This window comes from Leuresthes tenuis, unplaced genomic scaffold (genome assembly GCF_036924035.1).
Source record: "Leuresthes tenuis unplaced genomic scaffold, fLeuTen1.0.hap1 SCAF_10, whole genome shotgun sequence".
Taxonomy (NCBI): domain Eukaryota; kingdom Metazoa; phylum Chordata; class Actinopteri; order Atheriniformes; family Atherinopsidae; genus Leuresthes; species Leuresthes tenuis.
The window spans coordinates 3,229,086-3,252,575 of NW_027325364.1; the positions used below are offsets into that span (position 1 = coordinate 3,229,086).

Below are 23,490 nucleotides of genomic sequence, written 5' to 3' on the forward strand. Positions count from 1 at the left end.
CACCGAACAAATGAACGTGGAAAAAAGAAACTGGTGCAGATCATATTTATGCAGGAAAATGTCAAAAGAGTGATTCACAGAGCTGTTTCTTTTCCTACAGATGCAAAAAAATGCACAGATGACTCAATTTCCAGGTGTCTTTTCATAGCTACAAACAAACTATGGAAAAGAAAATGGTCTATTTGGACAGTGCACGACCTGCATCAGTTACTGATTCAGCAAAATGTGGCACCAGTAAAGAGATCAATCTGCTTAAAACTCCATTTCGATGCAGGAACCTCTGAACTGCCACCAGGCCCTGCAACAGAACCAGGAAGTTTGTCCTCCCAGCTCCCTGTGTTAGCATGAAGGACATGAGAGGAGCTTTGCCCCTCTGTGACCCAACCTGCAGTCTGTTTTTCACAGCAGGCAGGACACAGCTGGTCTGATGGAAAAGGACAGAAATCAAAGTAATACTTCGTGTCCCTTCGGCATCACTCGGATTATGTCAGGATTTGGTTTCATCTCTTCGAATCCTGACTATTTAGAAAATACTTCCTTGTTCTCTGTTTTATCATGAGCTGCTTCCACAATTTCAAAAAGGCAGTTTTGAGCCAAACAAACGTGATGAATCCTGTAGTCGGAGCTGGTTTAACTGGTTTGAGTTGCAAACATCATGCAGACTGGCAGTGTGTGTTTTTATTACCTCACAGGGCAGCGGCAGCCAGGCGACCGTCAGGTAAGTGTGCAACATCTGGAGCTTGGCCTCCAAAGAAAGAGCAACACTGGAAAAAAACAGGGAAAGACAACAAAACAAGTTGTAGTTTAGTGAGAAGGGCTTCCACTGCTAATGGAAGAACAAGCCTGGTTTGTTCATTTCAGGAAAAGCTGGGACATTTTCTACCACTTTGTGATTTTATCGTTCATTTACTCCGGTAAGAACGTCCATCTTACTCAAAGTCATCGTTCACATATCTGATAAAATCTGATAAATATCCTGCCATGTTGCACAAAACTATCAGCAGCAAACTCTGTGTGAAGTTAGCCGACTGTCACAGAGCACGGAGTGAATAAACTGTGCTGCAGGGGGGCGTGTGGATGAAGTGGTCCCAGTAGAGTGCCTGTGTAGAAAGCCCTCTATAAGGCCCCCGATAGCCGCCAATAACAACAACACAGCAGCTATGAGCTAACAGAGCTATAGCACACGTTCATTCATTCATTCTTGGTGAAATAAAGACAGATAATGCCTTATTTAGAATGTTAGAGGCTGTATTTCTATGCCCTGCTCTTTCCCGTTACATGGATCTCGAGTTATCTAAATATCTTCAGAAGGACGCCGACTTTGTGTAGAAATCCCTCCGTTAGCTCTCCTATAGCTGCAAGTAGCCACATAGCAGCAGCTATGAGCTAACAGAGCTATAGCACACGTTCATTCATTCATTCTTCTTAAAGTATTGGTGAAATAAAGACAGATAATGCCTTATTTAGAGGCTGCATCCTCTAAGCCCCATTCTCTCCGTTATATGGATCTCCAGTTATCTAAATATCTTCCGAAGGACGCCGACTTTCACCAAACTGTTCTCGGTGAGCAGATGAACGTATTTCATGCCAGAAATAAGGTTTAAAAACACCGGAGTTCCCCATTAAGCACCACTTTAAGAAGGTAATGCAGCATTTCTTGAGTTAAAATAAGACACAATGTATGTGTGATTTAGTGTTTGTTGGTCAGAAACGTTAACTGAAAATAAGTGATCAAAGACGCTTATTCCACAAAAAACATCTGGTTTATTGGCTCTGAGCTGTCGGCGAAAGGCAAATCTTCTGCAATGGACTTTTCCCTCAGTGACCTTTTCATAACAATGTTAACAGCCACTTGTGTAACAGCATCTCTGCCCACCATCCCATGTGAATAAGACACCCAGAGTCAGCAGCTGACGTAAATAAGGTGGAAGGATGTTTGTTTTTCTCTCCAGAGCTTCTATTTTGGTGCTCGCTCCTCTGATTCATTCAGAGAAGGAATTTAAAGCTAATCTTATGAGTGTCGCTAATCTGGAATCAGGGGTCAATCCCTGCTCATCGACATTTCACGTTAACGGGACAGCTGCCTGCCAGGGAGCGCACACGCTTGAGAACATGTGTCACTGGCTTTTATTCGCATCCCTCTTCTAAACACGGGTGTTAAAAGCACTTTCTGAGCACATCTGACCTCGCAGCAGGATGGTTTTTTTACCTGGCCAGCATCACGTTGTCCGTGTCATCCTTTCCCCATTCCCAGTCCTTCCCAGGATCCACGGCGAAGTGCAGCGGCAACATTTTGTGCTCCGAGTCCGTGAGAGGAATCACAACTGCTGGTGGGGTCCAGGAAAAAAAGACATATTACTGTTTTTAGAGCATTTCAAATTCAATATTCAAGCTCATAAACGAGTTGAAAATCAGAAATTGGGATTCAGCGTGAGCACAAGCACTCACTTGTGTAAGATTTTACTCGTGATGGGCGATAAACAGAAAACAGGACAATATATCAGAAGCCCTAGCAACAGTATTTCATTTCATTCAAAGTTCTATCCCATAAATCAGAACCTTTTTTTTGAGCTCAGCTCTTTTTATTTACCATTTCAGATATAAAAGGTAAGATATTTGACCAACAAAGGCTTCAGTTGTTGCAGATAAGATGAGAACTCCTCCTCATTCAGCTGCTGGCACTGAAGCAACAGTCACCCAGACTAATGTGACATTCTGATTATTAGATTAAAGCTGAGATTGGCTATTCTGAAAAGACTCAAGAAGTCTTAAATCATTCTGCTTGTAGTCACGCTATTGTAGATTATTACAGGAAACGTGCAGAAAGATGAGGAGTATCAGAGGTGGGAAGGCGAGGGTGGAGCAGAGTCTGTGGTGTTCGCTCCTCCCTCTGCCATCAACCGTCCAGGGTAAACAAAGCCGAGGCTTTCAGAACATTTTTAAACGAGTTGGTGCAGACTGTTGAATTCAAGTTTTTCATTTGTTTGAACTGTGATTGTTCTGGTTTCAGGGTTAAAAATAACTACGGCCATCTGTAACTGAGGGCTGTCACTTAACCCTTAATGAGCATAAACATTAGCCCTTTAGCTCTATGCGGTGAGAACACGGCTGCGAGGCTTTAAGGATCTTTCTTTTCCACTCCTGTTATCCAGAAAATACATGAAGGCTTCACGTTTCACGTCCCTTCTGCCTGAAAACTGGGAGCTCCAAGCAGAAGCAGCACCGTGCGGCTCTGGATCAACATCTGTGCTGCTGGCTGGTAAAAGCTGCAGCATTACGGAAACGGGAGCTGGCTCGATGACGTCATCCACCCAGGATGCATTGCAAATGGTAACCACTGCGGTGCAAAACATTTGATAAACTTTGAGGATTTGAATAATGGCAAATAGCTCCTGTTATGAAAGAATCTGAGCAGATTTAATCTGATATAAGTAAAGGTTAATAATGACGGCTCCAGCATCACAGGCTACTATTTTTAGCCACATTAAATCAATATCATCAGCAGCTTTTTACCGTCTAAAAACATGGCCAGAATCAAAGGAATAGCGTCTAAACCAGACTTAGAAAGACTGATCCATGCGTTTGTCTCCAGCAGGTTGGACTACTGTAACGGCTGCTCACTGGGCTCTAAACGGGCCGTAAGACAGCTGCAGGACATCCAGAACGCTGCTGCTCGAGTCCTGACTAGAACCAGGAAATACGACCATATTAGTCCAGATCTCAGGTCTCTGCTCTGGCTTCCTGTCGCTCAGAGAATAGACTTTAAAACAGTTCTGCTCGTGCACATCTCTGACATGTTGGAGCCATATGAACCAGCTGGGACTCTGAGGACCTCAGGGGGGGTCTCCTGCTGGTGCCCAGAGTCAGGACTAAACAAGGTGAGGCTGTGTTTCAGCTTTATGCTCCTAAAACCTGAAACAGTCCTCCAGAAGATGTGATCTGGCACAGTTTAATTGCTGATAAACACTTGAGATGGACCCCCCCATCAGGCAAAATGGCTGTTCACAGCCAGCACTTCTGTATGAGATGATAAAGAGGGATGACTCCGAGTATCACCTTGTTCTTTGGAGCTGTCCTTCTGCTCCATGGAGACCAGGGCAGAGAAGTGCGCCTGATCGTACGCCAGGACCAGGGGGGAGCGATGGCACTTGGCAGCTGGCACTTCCAGCGGTAGGTAGATGCCTCCAAATGGGATAGGAGCAAAGGCTGGACAAGAGAAACGAGGATTTGAACAAAATCAAGCTTTTTCCATCTAAAAAAAGAGCAAGAAATCTGTCAAATGTGCCAAAAGCATTGACAGTTAGCACATGATTCAGGCGTTAGCTTTAGCTTCCCTGTAAGCAGCTTTTTTCTTAACTTCATTTGAACAAACACGTGTTTGCAGAAGCATTTACCTTCTCCCCCGGAGTCCCTCAGCATCGTGTCAGCCACCACAACAATGGGCCTCCTGAGGACGTGAGCCAAGACGAAGACGTGAAACTCCTCTAAACTCTCATAAACCGGCTCATCGGAGGACTCGGCCCTGGAGACGGAAACAGGAGTTTTTGATTTACAGACACAAGCTTTCTCAGAACAGTTTTATAGTTGGCGTTTTCAGCTCATTAGGCTTATGTTTGTCACAATAAAAAGCGTATTGACTGCATGAGGAGCGTCTGCTCACTTCTGACTGTGAGCACAATTGTTTGCTCGTGAATAAAAAGTGTCGTGGGTTAACAGTCGCTGCTTTGTCCAACCTTACCCGTTGGTGCCGTTGGTGCTGTAGTGGATTCTCGGCTCGCTGGAAGCCAGCTTTAACAGCTCGTTCCACTCTTTCTGCCACTCCTCCTCCGTGTACACCAGACCAGACTGAGGAGAAAGCGAGGACACACATGCACCCGTTTGCCATTTAGAGAGGGAGTGTCAAATGTCACAAAAGCATGCAGTGACGTTATGGCGTCTTACCACAAGGATAAATACTGACAACTGAGCCTTTGCAAACTTGGTGTTTTTCATACAGTTGCAACAGAACCACATATCGGGAGAGAAATGCATGAAAATCCCCCCAGAATTTAATTACCCACAGTCACATACATCCACACACTGGTCTCCCAGCGAGCCGCTCCACTGAAGCAGTTCTGCTTTGAGTAATTTGCTTCAGGACATGTCAGAGGCAGCTGTTGAACGATGGCTGGATTTTACACAGTCATTCATGTGGCATCTCCTCTGTGGGTGTCTGCACGCCGTCTGCAGCCACTTTAGAGACATGCTCAGTGTGCAACAATGCTCGCTTTCAGGGGGGGAAAAGGCCCCAGCAGCCACTTACTTTTCATTTTGTGGTGAACTTTAAAGCAAACAACTGTGACTGTGAACTTGGCGCTGAAAAAAACTAGCATAGCAACAGATAATTACATGTATAGATGGATAAGAAAGTTAGTTTTTGTTTGATATGGTCATCTTTATGCTGTCATGGCTGCACAAAGTGACAAATAGCTAACACCATCAATCTAAAATAAGAGTCACAGACACAGTGAGTCTATTAAACCCTTTTTACACCAGGCACAAAACCTGCTAATGTCTGGCTCTTGAGTCGAGTGCAGTGGGAAAATGTTTTATCAGAGCAGCGTAAAACGATTTAAACTCCAGCTCCACAGAAATAAACGTCCATAAAGCCTCACATGGAGGCTGTGAAACTGACTGCAACAGCTCACGGACACAAAGAGATGGTTTAAACTGCAGCTGGATGCTTGTTGTCTGTCCTGTTGAGTGGTGATGACACCGAGGTCCAGTCAAAAGTATTAATGAGCCGAATCAGTTCAGAGTTGGGATCATCAGAGAGGTTTAAACGCCTTTTCTCTGGGAGGTAAAAGGTAAACTGCATTAGTAAGTTTTAGCCGGCATAAAGCCACTACACACGGTGATGAGGGCTGTTTTTAGGCTTTTAAACAATCGGTTCAAACACGCTACTGTTGGTGTTTAAATTGAATTGAGACAGAAAAGGGTTTGACATTTAAATCCTGCACAGGCATTTTTTTCCTTTAGTTATTAAACATGTTTAAAGACCTTTTTCCACCAACAATACCCACAAATCATGGGGGAGCGGTCCGTGGTCCAAAGCTGTGTACAGTATAGTTGTTTTGGGGGGGTTTCATGCTGCAAAAATGTCAGCTTTGGGTGAGAAAAATCCAGCTTCTCTGACCTCATCACTGCAGCAATTAACCAGACTGTGTGTGCTGATCATTTTGAAGGCAAGGCTGATGTACCCTGAGATATTCTGGAGTTCCAGATGAGCTGGAGAAGCCTGACAGCGGATTGGGGCTCACGTGCAGTACGGTTTGTAGTGTAAAAGACAGAGCATCGGCTGCTAAAACAGCTCAAAATGTCTTTTATGTATTTTATGAACCTGCTTCTTAGTCTTGGCTCTTGCATTTAACCTAACCTGTGAGTTACTCTTAAAGTGCCATAAAGGCTCGATGAGCAGCCTGTGGAACAGACCTCTTTGTTCTGCTGGGTCTGCTGCCATCTCCACCTGCGCTTCAGTGCGTCTCTCTCCAGCCCGTGATCCATCAGCGCGTACAGAGACTTCCGCAGCATCAAGTCGCGATCATGAAAGCCCCACATGCCTGGAAAACAAACGCCGGTTATTAACGCGCACAAACAGGATCCTCTGAGCTTTTTCACCCGAAAATGATCAAATAATAAAGCTGTGCAGATGAATCGGGGCCTTTTTTTAAAGGTTATCTTGTTTCTCTTGGCTGAAATATAAAAAATAACCTTTAAAATTAGAATTTCACCTCTTGGTATCTTTTGAAGACAACAAGTAAAACTTAACACTATAAGCTATGAAACAGAGCCTTCCCTTTAGCTCGGGTCCTATTAATTTAGTGTTCTAGGACTCCCAAATGGGCCATAGAGGCGAAGGGAACGCGCACTGCCACACTGCAATTAGTGCTGAAGCTGACAATGAAGCTCCCCTAATGAATGCTAATGCTGTGTGAACCTGACTGAATGGTCTGTGAAGCTCACCCAGCGAGGCTGCGTGTAACAGGCAATTTCCATCCCCACTTGTTGCCAGTGGCAGCAGACTCTGACAGTTTGGGACCACTTTCGTCCACCAGTTCAGTCGCCCTGCGGAAAAATATGAGAAATATGGTGAAGTGTTGATTCAAAAACGTATGAAAACACAACCATAAAACCATCTTAACCTTGAAAGCATCATTGAATCAGAGCGAGAAGACGTTTACGGCTGGCGCCAACGACAACAAGCGGTCAGCTCTAAGTACTCCAGAGTCCATCTGGTATTAAAATCTGTGATCGGACGCCACATCTCGGCTCTATGGCCAAATAAAGGCGTAGAGTTGTAAGTTTAGAAAGGTTTCGTAGCTGAAACATGCTGCAAATTTACACACCTCAGCAAGGAATGAAAAGCCAAAGCTTTGGGTGCTTTTGCTGCTCTGATACAGAGCCGACGAGTGATGAAACATCCAAGTGGAAACTCTGCCCTGCCTGTGAGCACAAAGGCCCAAAGACTGCTTCACACAGGGAGGGCGGCATGTGTGGAATGTCATGAGTGTCATTTGGGCTCCGATGTTAACAGAAGAGAGAATCCACACCAGCTGCACGAGACGCGACTTAAGCCGTCTCCTGCGCCCACGCAAGACATCTGGAGTTTCTGCGCGGTGCAAAATACGCAGTAAAACAGTTGCTGGTCACCTTGTAGCGCACCTTTCGCCATAGTTTCCCATCCCAGATCCCATCCCTGTTAGAATGATCACTGCTAAAACAAAACTGGAGCCGTGGCCACGCTCCTGCGTTTAAACACGACCTGCAGGCGGTCATTGCACCGCGGCGCCACTTCAGCAGAGGCCGGTGGTGTGGATGCACACCAGAGCTGCGAGGTGCCTACATTTGTGTTCATACTGTTCTAACGCTGTGGCCACATGCGTCCCAGACTGTGGTAGAAGCTGCGTGAAAGAGCATTTCACCTGTAATTAGATCTGTCCGCTTGTGATCAGCTTACCCAGGATGTCACAACACAGCAAATGCATCACACTGGGCTGGCTTGTCCAGATATTTTGATAAAATGTCACTGACATTTTTAGTTTCTGTAGCCAGAAAAGGCTTGTGGTTTGCTAATAATACACTTTGTTTTCAGAGCTTGTTGGTGGTGATTACAGTAGCTCTGCGGCTGCTTTTAAAGGGCAAATTGCAGCATCTTTTTAAGCCAGAATCTGACAACTTAGAGGTTGCAGTTAGTTAGAAGCTAGTACTCAGTTAAGCTAACCAGCATGCTCCAAAGCCACCATCATCGACTGCTCAATAAGGTCCCTCTCGATGAAGCCACGGAAGTCATCCCGGTACACAGTGAGGTCCGGCAGCTGGAAAGTGCACAAGGGCGTGTCGAGAAGCGGCTCGTTGCTGCTTCCAGCTGTGTTTGAGACGTGAGAGCGGGCCAGAGACACGATGGTGGAGCTGGCGTGAGAGATGCCCCTCGACAGCCGCTTTTCTGTAGCTGCTGAAAGAAAAAGGCCAGATGAAAGGACAGATCATTTCTTTGCAGTTTTGAAGTGAACCTTAAAGACTTTTAAAACAAACTTGGGAAAGAAAAAAGCATCCAAGTCCAGTTACTGAGCACAACTGGTCGGAAGCACAATCAGCAGCAGCTGGGGGTGTGTTATGTGCAGCTATTTAGCATAAAAACATCTGTTTAATACCACAAACTCGCTTTGTGAGGAGCATAAGGGTAAAGTTTTGAATCAAAACTCCTCTCAAACAGTGACAATGCAAACTTTCATGCAAGGCTGCTGCACAAGACTGTGTTTTTAGCTAGTTTTTAGCTAATAAACGACCAGCTGAGCCTGTGTGATGCAACATAAATCCTCCCACTTGCCAATGGCCTCACCTTGCACCACCTCATCCTGCCGGTGGAGTATCGGCCGGCCAACCCTGGCCATCTCCTTTTCAGAAGGCAGATATGTCCGCTCTTCTGGGAATGAATATGTCAGGTTGCCCGCATGCACCTGTCGCAGCTGCTCAAAGTCGCTGAGCGCAGCAGTGAAATCCCAGTTCTTGCCTACAGAGAGAAGGGGGAGAGGAAAACATCTGTCTGAGCCAAATGGGACAACGTGACAGCCAGAATCTGTTTTCTATGTCAAGCATCCTAAACGAGTTTAAATATTTACCCCAAGTCAATGCAGCATCGGCTGCCTTATCTTATGCAAAGGGCACTGGCACATTCTTTCACTTGGGTAAATATCAGAGTTTGGAGCAGTTTGCTGCTGCATTGCATTACATTTCCAACCCATATTTTTATCTGCAACTTGTGCTGCTGCTAGGCAACAGGAGCCCTGCTGACTCGAGCTGTAGCTTCTTTCTGTTAGTATTTCATGGCTTCATTAACAGCAGCAAGACAGAAATTCCACTCGAAACTGCTGCTTGGACACCAGAAATTAACCTTACAAGGCCGACTCATCACATCTCCTCTTGATTCAGTTGCTCGAGGGGTGGAAGGATAAAAACAGAACGCATCAAAGTAGGACATTTGCCGGTGACAAAACTAATCCAAGTTTGTGACTCTGCATCATTCAGGTTTGCTTTGTTACGGGTATTTATAGCAGGAGACTCTGCAACTCACCCTCCAGCAGATCTCTGGCCAATCCTGGTTCAGCTCCAGTAGAACGGACAAAGTCGGACAGGACTGCGTCCATATCCACGGTCATGTGATCATGAATTCACAAGGTGGCGAGCTGCATCCGGGCGTAAAAAAAACCAGAAACAAACAAAGACTCGGGGCAGCAAGAGAAGGGCAGAGGTGGAGAAGTCCTCCAGTGTGTGCTACTCCATCAGCCACACCTGCAAAAAGAACAGAAAGTTGAACCTGCAGCTGTGAACTCACCGGAAGTTTAACACTAACCAGCTGACAGGATGTGATAAATGCGTGGGGCTGGGTACCGAACTTCGGTTCTTTTAAGGCACCCAGTATCACAACATGCCTCGACTTTCAGTGCCAAGTTCGATGATGAAGAACTGATCGTGCTGCCTTCGATTGGCCGTATTAATGTTAGACTTTTGCAGGAAAATGTGGTCACGCCCACAGACGGGTTCACATGCATCTGCGTTGGTTAAAGCGGTTAAACAACGCCACCGAGGTCAAAAAGCGTGGCTCCATTTCACCAAGACTGATGCCAACAGTGGAACACAAGCCAAAAGGTCGTCGCTGCTGAGGACAGCAACTAAAAAAGAAATAAATCAGTTTAAGAGCAGTGGAGGGGACTCTGTGGCGTAATGGAGAGGTTGGTGACCGTGAGCTGCCTGTGCAGAAGTCCCCGGTTTGAATCCTGCCTGTGCCACTGTGGAAGTGGTGGAGAAGAAGATGTGCATGAAGAGGAGAAACAAGAAGAAGAAAAATAAAAAATAGATACTTTAGCTTTTTGTATAGCTTGTTATATCTTGATTTGTAAGTCGCTTTGAATAAAAACGTCTGATAAATACAGAAACACAAGTTGCTCCGTGTTGGACTGTAAGAAGGTCGGACCGCAGCCATCCTCCTCTTAGCCGGTGGGCATCATTCAAAGTCTCCACCACTGGACTCGGCTTCCTCTCAGAGCACCGAGAACGGCGCCGTCTGCGGCGTTTTAACAGGTAACGTTCAGCGAGTTAAACTGGGATCCATGTAACTGTTACCTAATAATAATAATAATAATAATCAGATATTGTTTTATGGCTGACTTGTTTGCAACTGTTTTGCACTGGAAATGATTTGTTTTCTGGAAGAAAAATACAAAAAAGATTTGTACCGTTGTGTGTGATGTAATTTCCTTTTTGTTAGAATATTTTGAAATTAAAAATATATTATTATATTATATTAAAAATTGATATTATAAAATTAGCATCGAGAAAAGCATCGCTCAGGAGCCGGTATTGGTACCGTAAATTGGTAAAGTTTGATTGATACCCAGCCCTCTGCATGAGATCCGCTGGACTCTTAGTTTAAGCATCCAGAACATTTCATTTACAGTTGTGAGAACACATCTCAAAGTGCAACTTTGGATAGTTTTACTACAAGTTTGTTCAGTTTTTCACTGAAACTTACAAAAAGCAAAATAACAACACATTTAGCAATGTAATTCAGTTTATTAAGATCAGGACAAAAGTGATCTGAGGGTACTTTACAGAGAAATAAAAGAAGTTTAATTCAGTCTGATTCAGTTTCATTATAAATCCATTTAAATACAGTCCAATTCAACCACGTTTAACAGCTAAATGTGATATAGTCACAAAAACTGTGTCCAGACGCCATTTTTTGTGCTAATTAATACAAAAGCAATGACACGGAGGACCGCAGTGTCACTAATTTCATGTAAAGCTCACACAGGGACTGCTGAATCACAGTTAACAGTCAGTTTGGATGGGTTCGGAGTTCAAACTTCTGATGTTTTAAAGCTTTTTGATGCTTCTTTGCCATGTTTAATCATGTTACCACATTAAAAATGACACTTTAAATCTCCTTTTCCTGCGTTTAAACACACTTTACGTGTTGGACACGTCTCACTGAAACAGATTATTTCCAAAGTCACGCTGAGTGAAGGAAAATAAACATTATTTGTGCTCATCAGCAACCTTTTCTGAAGCCATTTCATGGGTTTTTTCAGCATCTATGTTGAATTGTAGCCTTTAAACTGTTTATAATGCAACTAATTGTGATTTTGCATGTGTAATAATTGTCCCTGTGGGGCTTCGGTCTTTTTCTGTTTTCACAAACATTTTATAAGTTTTCTATCAAGACTCAATCAATTCAAAGTCAGTTCTTCGGGTAAAATATTGGGTAAAATATTATAAATACAAGCAAATTGTCCTGCCAGGTATCCGGATCGATACGATATGAGCACACCTGTCCACTGGCTCCTCTGAAATCTATCGGACAGTTTTAGTCGTCAGATTTCAGCTCAAAAGGACCGAGGCTCGTGTCCGTTGGGCGCTGAAATCAATGGAGCGACATTATCAAGACCGAAAGAAAGAGAGAGTCAGCATCAATGGGCCGTTGACACAAAGGAAGCAGAGGACAATCGATGAAGCAGCCAGACATAAAGGATGAGTCAAAGCAGCTCCCAATCTTTCCTGGAAAGATATTTACACGGTTTGTGTGGAACCAGCGCAGCTCAAAGCTTGTTCTACGAGCCGTAATGTTGCAGGCATAAATAAAGCAGGGCCTGATCCGTGTGGAAGCACACGTTGGGCAGCTCAAACGCTGATTAATCAGGAGAATTGTGTCAGATTCTTGTTTTTTCAGATGGACCTACAGTCATCCGATAGTTTCTAACTCATCTCTGACTCAGTGAAGCCTTTTTCCACAGCCTGATGAGTCACGAGTTTACTCTTCTCACACCTCTCCCTGCCTCCCTCGGTTTCTTTGCCGTTATTAAAAACCACACCGGCATGCAGGGGAGGAACGCGCTTTTCAGACTTTCTCAGCCAGCAGAGGATTTCTGGAGACTTCTCTGCAAAGTCAGCGAGTCCAGTACCTGCCCTCAGCTCTCCCCACATTCCTGGAGTTTGTCACTTCCGTACAGTCAACTGATTGGAAACACTGACTGACACAGAAATGCTAATTGTTCTGCACTCTGACCGGCGAGCCCACTGCTGGAAGAAAGAATAAACAGATAAAAGGATCGGAGCTGGAACGAATGTGCGGCTGTGGATGCCAACAGGAAGGTGTAACGCCAACTAACCCTGAAGTTATCAGACCCCCGCGGAGATGAAAGAATGAGGGACAGTTTCAATACCGAATTTTAGTGGCAATTAACGTGTCGTGCAAATAACCGTGACAAACGGTCTGTGGTCTGTGTTCATTTTAAACCACCATTACAGGCCAGTAAGTAACGGCTGGATGTGTAACTCTGGCACAGAGTGAAGGCATTTACTGGAAATGAACACAGGAACATGAAAAACACGACTTTAAGGCTTTCTAAACCCTTCAAACTGCTCGATTAGGACAATTAGGATGATTATGTGACTGTAATTATGATTATCTAAAATAAGCCTGATCGATAACGGGGCTAAATGATCAGTTTTTCTCCAGCTGACCGGGCATTCCTGCTCTACACAGGACAGTAAGTGAGTCACAGTTCAGCTGCTTTCAGACCAGCTTTAAGCAGGCTGTGCACGGATCGAACTAAACAAAGAAGCCTCTCCTGATGGTTCCTGCATATTTCAGACTCTGGTGATGCGTCATCATCCAGACTTCTTTTATTTTCCCCACAATGCTCCTGTAACTTTTACCTGCTCTGCTATTTTAAAGATTAATTAAGCTATTAAGAGAATAATCATATTGGGAATCATTAGGTCTGAGTGCATTTTATCAGACTGATCGCATTTTTCTTCATCCCAGAAAACCAAAAACAGACCGATTGTCATTTCTAAATGTGATCTCAAAGGTTAGACATGACTCATTTAATGCCAGTGACTCTCAACCTGAACTGGGCTTAGTGCTAGTTGGTGGCTTCCTTGTTTTCGTGGGCAGATGTGGGATTAAAACTTGCTTAAGATTAAGGTCGCTGACATTTCAACATTTTCTCTCTCCTATTTTTAAAAAGAAAGGAAGAAAAAAGTGACAAACCTTTCTGAAAGATCAGTGTCAGCACGATAAAACAGAGCTACAGGCTGACGGCAAGGCTGGTGACAGGGATCAAAAACAAGTGTGCCCGGCCCAGGAGGCATGTGTGACAGCAGATATGCATCAGACATGCCACATTCCTCCAGAAGAATGCACGCCAGCAAGCTGGTCTGTTCCACGCCGATTTCATTATGTTCACAAGAGGGCAAACAACAGCTTAAAATGTACAAAACAAGGTTTAAAGTCATGTTCAGTGTTCATTTACTGGGAGCAACAATAGGCCAGTGATCTGGCCCACAGAGTAGCAACGTGATGGGAGGGCAGCGACAGACAGGAAAAACGTGTGGACAGGGCTCTGGACAGAATGTACCCACACAGAAGAGCTCAGGCCTGGCTGTTGCCACCCCGTGGGCCCACTCCTTTAATCAAATGTCACATGGCCCTCCTTCAAAAACACTTCTCAAACATTCATGTTTGAAGGAAAGGTCGGCATAATCACAGATTGTGCCCCAAATGACCGGTGGCGTCACACCACAATGACATTTGTGACTCCCTGGCTCAGATCCGGTGCGTTTTAGGAAGTCAGATCAACCGTGTGACTCAGATATTTGTTTTCCTACGCTGTTCGAATCACAACAAAAGTCAGAAGACATACTTAAATAACAGCAGTTGTGTCAGAGCCCACGCTCATTAGGAATAAACCTCGCAGACTGACTGCTGACGAGAACTGGGAGGTTTCCAGCTGGTGGTGATCGGTGAGCAGCTGATGGTTCTCAGAGAGCGTTTTCCACTTCGTTTTACGTGCACAGTGACACAGACTCACACACAACCGGCTGGCTTTATTTCCCAAGGCATAAACGGCACGATTACAGAAACAGATATGATGTTAAAGTCCACGATGACGCCTCCCACCAACCACAGCAAGGTGTTTGAATAGTTCATTTGAATAAAAGTCTCAGCCTTCATCTGAAGCCCGTCACACTCGCTGGAATAAAAGCCGCTGCACGCAGGTTTAATCCCACAAATCATCTTCTCGTTCTCTGGTTTCAGGCACAAATGTCTGCAACTTGAACAGGGACTTAAGTGTTAATGAATGAAGCCATTTTTATATATCTGAAGGCGTAAGGGGCAGATTTCAGGGCTTTGCCCTTATTTATGGTAATAATGATGCGATACGAGGACAAAAAATAGCTCTGACGTGTAACTTGGAGCATTTTCTGTTGACATTTGTTCAAGTTGGAGGAAGAGAACGTAATAGTGAACGTTTTATGATAGAAATAAACAACTTTAAAGTCGTAAAATGTTTCTATTTCTTAGACACAAGCCCAGTCTTCACATCTTTACACACACATGCAAGAAAAAGGGAAAAGATTCCAAACAGCAATGACTGAGTGGATTAGAGGCGAACATCAACAGCACTGCTGCCAACGTGGGCCAGGCGGTGATTTGTATCTGGGATGGCTGAGCTTTTGTCTGGCAGGAGGGCTTACGTAACAGGAGCTGCTGAGAACACGTGGGTGCTGAGCTGAGGGCTGGGAGAATGGCCTGGATCACAGAGGGAGACCGAGAGGTCACCACAGCCCACTGCGCCAGCCGTCGGTGGGCTGGGAGCGGCGCTTCGCTGCTGGGAGCGGCGCTCCGTAAATCTACTGCCGAAGAAGCACAGCGGAGCCTGCACTGAGCTGGAGGAGAGCGAGACAAAGTGACAACTCCCTAGACTTCCTGTTTGGACCGTCTTGTTCGGGTGAAGCTTCGTCTTTATTTAGAAATGAGAGAGGAAAGCCGTCACCTGATGGGTGACACCTAAGCTGCTCCACGTCTTTCTTCCTCTGGGACACTGGTTTGACTCGGTTTATTATGTTTATGCATTTAGCAGACGCTTTTATAGGATAAAGATAGGGTAAGGGGGTCTTGCCTAAGGACCCCTACTGAAGATAATACCTTTCATGCAGGGGATATGAACCCAAGATCATGGAAGGTGGCAATCTTACCACTCACTATCCATCCCATTGGTGTGTTCCCCTCCTTATTTCCATGCTCAAAGACAGCTAGTGAAAACTTAAAAGCTGAAATAAGACCTGCTGCCACTGATTTTCAGTCCACTTCTTGTGTCATTTGGCATAGCTCAGCCTTTTCTCCCTGTTTCCCTTCCTTAAGAATGGCTTCTTGACAGCCACCCTTCCATGGAGACCATTTCTGATGATCCAACAGTAGATGGATCAGCTGAAGGTCCAGATGAGCCAATATATAAAAAAAACACTTTGAAAGACCCTCAGAAAGCAGAACGACTGGTCAAGACCACTTTAAAAGGTTAAAATCTAAACTAACAGAGCCTCACACTGATAACTAACCTTTGTCCTTTGAGCAAAACTAGGTCTTATTGACACTTTTTCTGGGCGAATGATGAAAAAGGGCGAAAACTTAACTGGAAGATTTCACCACATGTGCTGCATTAAACGTAAACCCAGTGCAGATTAGGAGCAGCAGTGAGAGAGAGAGCACTTCCAACACCTCCAAAAGTCTTTCACTTCCTTTTTCTTGCTCCTCAAAACAAAGCCTTGTTCTGGCCCAACACTCAGCGCGGTTACATGAGCGCCATCGGATCAGATTAATGGATAAATTACAATAAGACTGAGTTATTCAGCTCATGTAGACGCCTTAATCTGACAATAAACGGATCGGGTTAAGACCCTCAGATAACTCGATCCAGGCGACAGTGGATCGGATCGAGCGTTCTGCACATGCTCCAGATTTTTTCCCGCGATCGTCATCCGGAAGTGGAAGGAGACGATATTCCTGTTGTTGTCGTCAGAAAGAAAGAAACAACGCGATGGAGAATGCGCCGTTGTGCATCTCTGTGCCATAACCAGCTCATCACAGATGGAGAGGGACGCAGCTTCATCTCGCTCTGCGTTCGCCATCTTTCTGAATGCCTGAGTTTGTTGTTGTTGGCGGTGAAGACGTCAACAGGAAGTGGCTCTATTAGGGATAGCTGAAATGGGGACAGCGCCACCTATGGTACCGGGGTATGACATGCTTTGTGCCAGTGATTCCATTCATTCACCGCCATATATCCAAGGATAATTACCCTCAGATAAGGAGCAGAACCCAACTGTAGCTATAATCCAGTTAATCTCATCATGTAGACCCACTGAGTGACATGACAGAGGCAATTGTGCATCAATTGTACCTCAAATGTTGTCTCAGTCACCCCAATCTCGATGGCTTTCTGGTATATAATCAGATGGCTCTGGCTAACAATTTAGTAACCTGGACAGAACACAGGCAGTGTACCGGCAGTTCATTTTCATGCAACGACCCATCATTATCCCATACTTTATTGCCCATATTTAGATCTCATGTTGATACCAGACGTAAATGAACAAAGCTAAAGATGAAATGGGGACAGCGCCACCTATGGTACCGGGGTATGACATGCTTTGTGCCAGTGATTCCATTCATTCACCGCCATATATCCAAGGATAATTACCCTCAGATAAGGAGCAGAACCCAACTGTAGCTGTAATCCAGTTAAACCCACCCACTAACCCAGAATTAAAGTGCACAGCTCTGAGTCTAATCAAACAATCCATACGTCCTTCCTTTTAGGAAGCTGCGATGTCAAGTTTTTGTTCAGATATTTTTAAAAAGGGCCTCAGTTGTGTTTTTCATTGGCTGCCTTTTGTGGTGCTGTTGAACTGAACTTTACAAAGATGTGTGTGTTTAGCCTGTTATTTTGGATAAGTGTAGCTACGCTAATAGACTGGAAAGTGAATTTATATTCAGTCTTCTGTTGTTAACAGTGGGATTTCTTACTCTTTGTAAGCCTGGTCTTATTCTGGCTGCTGAACAAACAAAGCTAAAGATGAAATGGGGACAGCGCCACCTATCGGACCGCGGTATGACATGCTTTGTGCCAGTGATTCCATTCATTCACCGCCATATATCCAAGGATAATTACCCTCAGATAAGGAGCAGAACCCAACTGTAGCTGTAATCCAGTTAATCTCACCATGTGGACCCACTGAGTATCTGCAGGAAACCGGGCCACACTCATCTCATCCCAAAGAAGACTTTCACTTGTAAATAATCAGACGTGTTAATAACTAACATACCTGGTGGCAGCAACACGGGCTGTGAGCTGGCCAAGTTGGCAGATGTGTGGTGATGCTTCACTGTGTGAGTTACTGATGAATCATGTAAACTTCGGTATCTACTCAGCTGAAAACAGCTCTGGGACTATCACCCGATTCTGCTGAAGCATTCATGGCCACGGCAGGTGTTACCGGTGCAGGTGCACCCACAGACAGACGCTTACGTTTGAATTAAAACATGTCATTGCAGCTTATTAACATGCGGGTCACCTGCTTCTCCACATGTCTGTTAAACAAACATAAACCCAAAGCAGGTCTCCATAAAGAAGGAAAGAAACGGGGTCATAAAGTGGAAGCTGTGAAGAGCAGATTCATCCCTTTACGTATGGCTCACCGTGGGAAACATGATCTTTCCTGCTGGAGACACTCTGCAAATAAATAGTTGCTCAACAATAACTTAACCAGGGAATTGTACCGATGCTCCTTTTGCTCCGCAGGAGAATAACCGAGTTTTCCTTTAATGGTCAGCACAAGACGAATGAGCATATCTATAAATGAGTCAGTTCTATTTTAGTTTGACCATTTAAAGTTTTCCTGTGATCTTTTCCTGTGCAACACACCCTCTCCGCATTGCAAAACCATATGAGTGATGAGATTAAGACCATGAGAGAACAGGGCAGGGCAAAGCGACTGCTGGGAGTTGTAACAGGAGTGATAAGTGTGACCCAAGTGCTCCATCTTTGGTGCAGAAGCTTAAATCTTCCAAATACAACACTGAGCAGTGCAAAGTGAAGCCGGAACAACACGTCAGCTATCGGAAAGCAGCCGCACCTGCATTATAATTCATCTAAAAGGCGAATGAGTCACTGGAAACGGCAGAGAAGAAATGATTAACAAGCATAGAGATAATCTACGGCTTTTTTTGGTCAAGCTTGTAAACAAATTCCAGAGATTTCTGTCAATGTTAAACTCAGAAAAACATCTTTATGGATACAGCGTTGGAGTCGCTGCTCCTGGAAAGATAAACGTTACACCCGTGGCATAAAAAAGGTCTTTACCTTTTACAAACCGTGAGTTTTTAAGCCCGATGAGTTCTGCTCCAACATTTTCAAATACTGATAAATATAAAGCAAAGTCAATCATTCACAATAAGAATTCATTTCATCTTGTTTCCTCTGAAGCTGAGGAATAAAAAAGGTTTTAATGGACAGTTTTAGGTTAAAACAACAATAAGGGCATCAAAGGAAAGCCAATTAATAGCCAATTTGTCTATTAAGTGGGGTCAATATTTAAAAATCAAGCTGTTGTCAAAAGTAGAAAGGACGTAAAAACCTCTTTAACACTAAGAGAAGCCCTAAAACTGATGCTTTAAGTTGAGAAACACTGATCAACTGGTCGTAGTTTTCAGAGTCGGGTTCTTTATCCAGTTTAAATTCTAACTTTCGGGGCTTTGCAGGGTCAAGCTCCCACACATCTGTTAGATTCACTGGACCCTGAGGTGCTCTGATCAGGGGTTGCTGGCTTTCTCTCGATCTCTTTCCCACTGAATTGAAGATGTGGACCACTGAGGACTTTAACTGGCTTTTAGTTTAACTTATTTCTCATTTGTCTTGATTTATCTTTTTAGCATTTTTGCTTATTATTTTATCGTTATGGAGCATTTTGTGACATCTGTGCTGGAAAAGTTGTATTTAAATAAATTTTACTGACTATTTACAGAGGTTCAGGTCCTCGAAGCAGCCTTTATTCCATAAAGCACAAAGTGCCCTGAACTTCCTTCTCAATTTCTTCAGAAGAAAACCAGTGAAAGACTCCAGCTCATTCAAAACTCTGCAGCCAGATTAAAGGAGAGAACACCAGTCCTGTCCGAGCTTCTTTACACTGGCTGCCTGTTACCGTCACAACTGATTTCAAGATACTTCTCCTCACATACAAAGCTCTAAATGGACCCAGCCACATTGCCACCTCTCTTCCAAAGTACATAACAGCTGGAACAGCTGGTCTGTTAGAGGTCACTGGAAGGACTTATAAGAATCTCTCCTCCTCTTACCTGTTTTACCTTATCCTCCTATTTATTTGATGCATTAAGCATCTTCTTGTTATGGAAAAAACTTTTATTCTTCTTACATGCATTGCTCCTGATGCTAATTTTTATTGTTTTCATGTTTGAACTGCAGCTCTTGTATGAAATGTGCTACATAAATAAAGTCTTACTTACAATTTCACACATCCTGTTCAGTCACTCATAAACACAGTGTTCTTAAAAGACAAATGCTGCGTCTTTAAAGCTAACTGGAAATGGACAACGAGCAGCAACATCAGTCTCTGTGACACAAAGACACGGGAGCTACGTAGAGATGGCAGCATGGAAAAGAGCAGCAGCCGTCGTTCATGCTGGAATACACTCACATACATTTGTTTTAAATGTGTAAGCTGTGAAATACTGCTCTTAGAAATGAAGGAAATCTGCAGATCAGCCAAGAAATTAGCATCTGTAAGCATCGACGCTAGGAGCCACCGCTGCAGACTGACGTCTGATTCTGAAACCCATCCATAACCAATCTGTGCACGACTCAGACTGCTCAACAGCTGCTTAAAACCTCAAAAAAAAAGGACTCAGTCTTGATGGTAATCTTCAAAGAATCCAGCGGCCTTATAAGGACAACTGATTGCATCACTGAATAAGCAAATATCAGCACTGTCCAAACTGCTTAATTGTGGTTTTCAGTGCTGGAAAAAAGTCTTAAATCTTTGGTCTTTGGCTGAAGCTCTTTTTTATTCACATGAACAGTTTTGGATCATTTTTGTACTTTAGTCTAACTCATGTCAGTGCAAAGTTGTCACATAAATGCGTACTTTTAACACAACCAGTGGGCAGTTGTTCGGCGGATCTTTATCTCCATAATATAGTGACAAAGTAAAACAACTTTGGACTCTGGGCTTTCCAAACTTGTGGCATGGCGAAAAACACCATTTAAGAAAGATGAAGCTTGAAAAGTTACATATCCTGAGAGGTTAGGCAGGTGCTGAGATGTCCGTGACGTGTTTTGTGTAACTTAGAAACTCAGACAGAGACGGTGAGTTTGCAGTGAACAATCAAAGTAAAACATCTCATTTCTGAAGGAAAGCAGAGGAGGAAGACAAACAAAGGTGGGGTGGGATGGCTGTTGGTCTTTATCTGTGGAGCACTGTAATCTGGTTACTGACTGAGCCCAGGCAGCCCACACTGACTCATTACGTAACACAAGAGCTGCTGCTGAGAAGGCGACTGATCAATGACAGACGAAGACTTTCTTTCCTATCAATGGTACAGAAAGATGTTACTGCTGCTCATGATGAATTTGTCTATTAGCAGCAACTGCTCTGCTTCATTTGGCGTGACAAAAAGTGCTTACTGGAGGAACTACAGCCTCAGACAACAACATGCACAAAGGGATCAGAGCCCAGAGCAACACAAAATCTGCTCAGTACAGCGTAATATTATTCTATAGGGCTGGGAAATGCTGTCTTTACTCACCGTGGTTTAGCTGTGTTAGCAAACACTGATAATTATACTCAATAGGACTCAAAATGCTGAGCCTGTGAAGAAAAAGCACAAGACATCTCCACCATTTTTGCCATTTCCTGCACCAGCAGTTATTTTCAAGGGCAAGTGGATGCATCAGAGGAATACAGTAGGCACATCACTTTTCAAAGGATTGCGTAATACGGAAGCACAGGATAAGGATTGCATTGCAGATATCCCCCGACCCAAGATAACACGAGGCTTTGTGCGTACAAAGAGCCGCTTCAGTTCCCCTCTTCCTTTATAAATCATTAATAACTAATGCATTCAAGATAAAGAAGGAAAGCCAAAGATGCACAATTACATGACAAACAACACGAAATTAAGTCCGTAAACTGACGCCTCACTCGTTCTCCCAAGTACTGGGTCAAAGCAAGGAGTCAAAGCAAGGGGTCAAAGCAAGGAGTCAAAGCAAGGGGTCAAAGCAAGGAGTCAAAGCAAGGGGTCAAAGCAAGGGGTCAAAGCAAGGAGTCAAAGCAAGGGGTCAAAGCAAGGGGTCAAAGCAAGGTGGCAAAGCAAGGAGTCAAAGCAAGGTGGCAAAGCAAGGAGTCAAAGCAAGGGGTCAAAGCAAGGAGTCAAAGCAAGGGGGCAAAGCAAGGAGTCAAAGCAAGGAGTGAAAGCAAGGAGTCAAAGCAAGGAGTCGAAGCAAGGAGTCAAAGCAAGGAGTCAAAGCAAGGGGTCAAAGCAAGGGGTCAAAGCAAGGGGTCAAAGCAAGGAGTCAAAGCAAGGAGTCAAAGCAAGGGGTCAAAGCAAGGAGTCAAAGCAAGGAGTCAAAGCAAGGGGTCAAAGCAAGGAGTCAAAGCAAGGAGTCAAAGCAAGGAGTCAAAGCAAGGAGTCAAAGCAAGGGGTCACAGCAAGGGGTCACAGCAAGGAGTCACAGCAAGGAGCCAAAGCAAGGAGTCAAAGCAAAGGGTCAAAGCAAGGAGTCAAAGCAAGGAGTCAAAGCAAGGAGTCAAAGCAAGGAGTCAAAGCAAGGGGTCGAAGCAAGGGGTCAAAGCAAGGGGTCAAAGCAAGGAGTCAAAGCAAGGAGTCACAGCAAGGAGTCACAGCAAGGAGTCACAGCAAGGAGTCAAAGCAAGGAGTCAAAGCAAGGAGTCAAAGCAAGGAGTCAAAGCAAGGAGTCACAGCAAGGAGTCACAGCAAGGAGTCACAGCAAGGAGTCACAGCAAGGAGTCACAGCAAGGAGTCACAGCAAGGAGTCACAGCAAGGAGCCACAGCAAGGAGCCAAAGCAAGGAGTCAAAGCAAGGAGTCAAAGCAAGGAGTCAAAGCAAGGAGTCAAAGCAAGGGGTCAAAGCAAGGGGTCAAAGCAAGGGGTCAAAGCAAGGGGTCAAAGCAAGGGGCTAATGGTTTGACTTGCAGTTGGTTTACGTCTCGTAAATCAATACAGTGAATTAGAATAAGACCATTTCCCTGGACAAAAGCTAATACACGAGTAAGCTGGTCAGTGGAGATAAATCAATAACCCCCCCCCCCCTCGAACTGCAGTTAAACTGAACATCTACAAAGCCGTTACTGATGTGAATTATAGGAGCAAGTGGGCCGCTTCAAGTCCATTAGCTCAAAAAAAAAGCTTCCTCATGTGAATCCAAGAGAGTTTTTGTCTTTATTGGAGCAAAGAATCTTGATGTAGCTGCTGTCTTCTTCCCAAATAAGGACATTTACCACTTTTTCACTGCTTCACTTGGCCGACGCTGCAAAAAGTGTCAAATCTACCAAGTGTTCATGTGCAAGCAGGGAAAATGTTTAATCTAAACAGATAAAATCAGCAGAAATTAAACTTTTCACCCCTGACAAAGGCTCCTCCACCAGGTGTGGACGTATGTAATATGTAAGACAACACCAGTCTGCACAAAAAGCTGATTCAGGGGTTCCACACCATGCCTGCCCTCACCGTGGCGATGCCTTTGGAGCTGGTCCAGTCCAAAAGCTGTCGTGTCATCAAACAAAAATCTGCCAAGCCTAACTTCTCTCTTGCAGCCTCCCTAACCTGTTTTCTGGCTCGGAAACAGCCAAAACCAGATCCATGTGAGCCGCTTCGTTTCTACATGAGAGCATAAGGCAAACAAATAATTTAACTCGTTAGAACTGAGAGGAAAAGATCTGTTAACCACAGGTTTCTGAAACTGATCTGGTCCTAATAGTTCACACAATCCATGCAACACAAGGAATACAGAGAGAGAAAGACATTTATATAGGTTAGAGTCCATGTTCATGTCACAAAATCCCTTCATACTCAGTATA

General features: G+C 44.3%; 1 protein-coding gene across 4 annotated transcripts in view; it reads right to left on the minus strand.

The window, feature by feature from the left end:
• otud7b (OTU deubiquitinase 7B) overlaps positions 1-23,490 on the minus strand; it is a 36,821-nt gene that overhangs the window by 5,000 nt on the left and 8,331 nt on the right. The window contains exons 2-11 of one of the 4 annotated variants that reach the window (XM_072393573.1): positions 9,611-9,828; positions 8,879-9,049; positions 8,261-8,488; positions 7,003-7,104; positions 6,472-6,599; positions 4,739-4,845; positions 4,395-4,522; positions 4,057-4,206; positions 2,210-2,324; positions 686-764 (exon numbers count right to left, since the gene is read on the minus strand). In XM_072393573.1, coding sequence (XP_072249674.1) covers positions 686-764; positions 2,210-2,324; positions 4,057-4,206; positions 4,395-4,522; positions 4,739-4,845; positions 6,472-6,599; positions 7,003-7,104; positions 8,261-8,488; positions 8,879-9,049; positions 9,611-9,695 — 1,293 coding nt within the window. In that variant the 5' untranslated portion in view covers positions 9,696-9,828. Of the gene's footprint in view, positions 1-685; positions 765-2,209; positions 2,328-4,056; positions 4,207-4,394; positions 4,523-4,738; positions 4,846-6,471; positions 6,600-7,002; positions 7,105-8,260; positions 8,492-8,878; positions 9,050-9,610; positions 9,829-23,490 lie in introns of all 4 variants that reach the window. The other 3 variants (XM_072393572.1, XM_072393571.1, XM_072393570.1) reach the window with 3 other exon arrangements.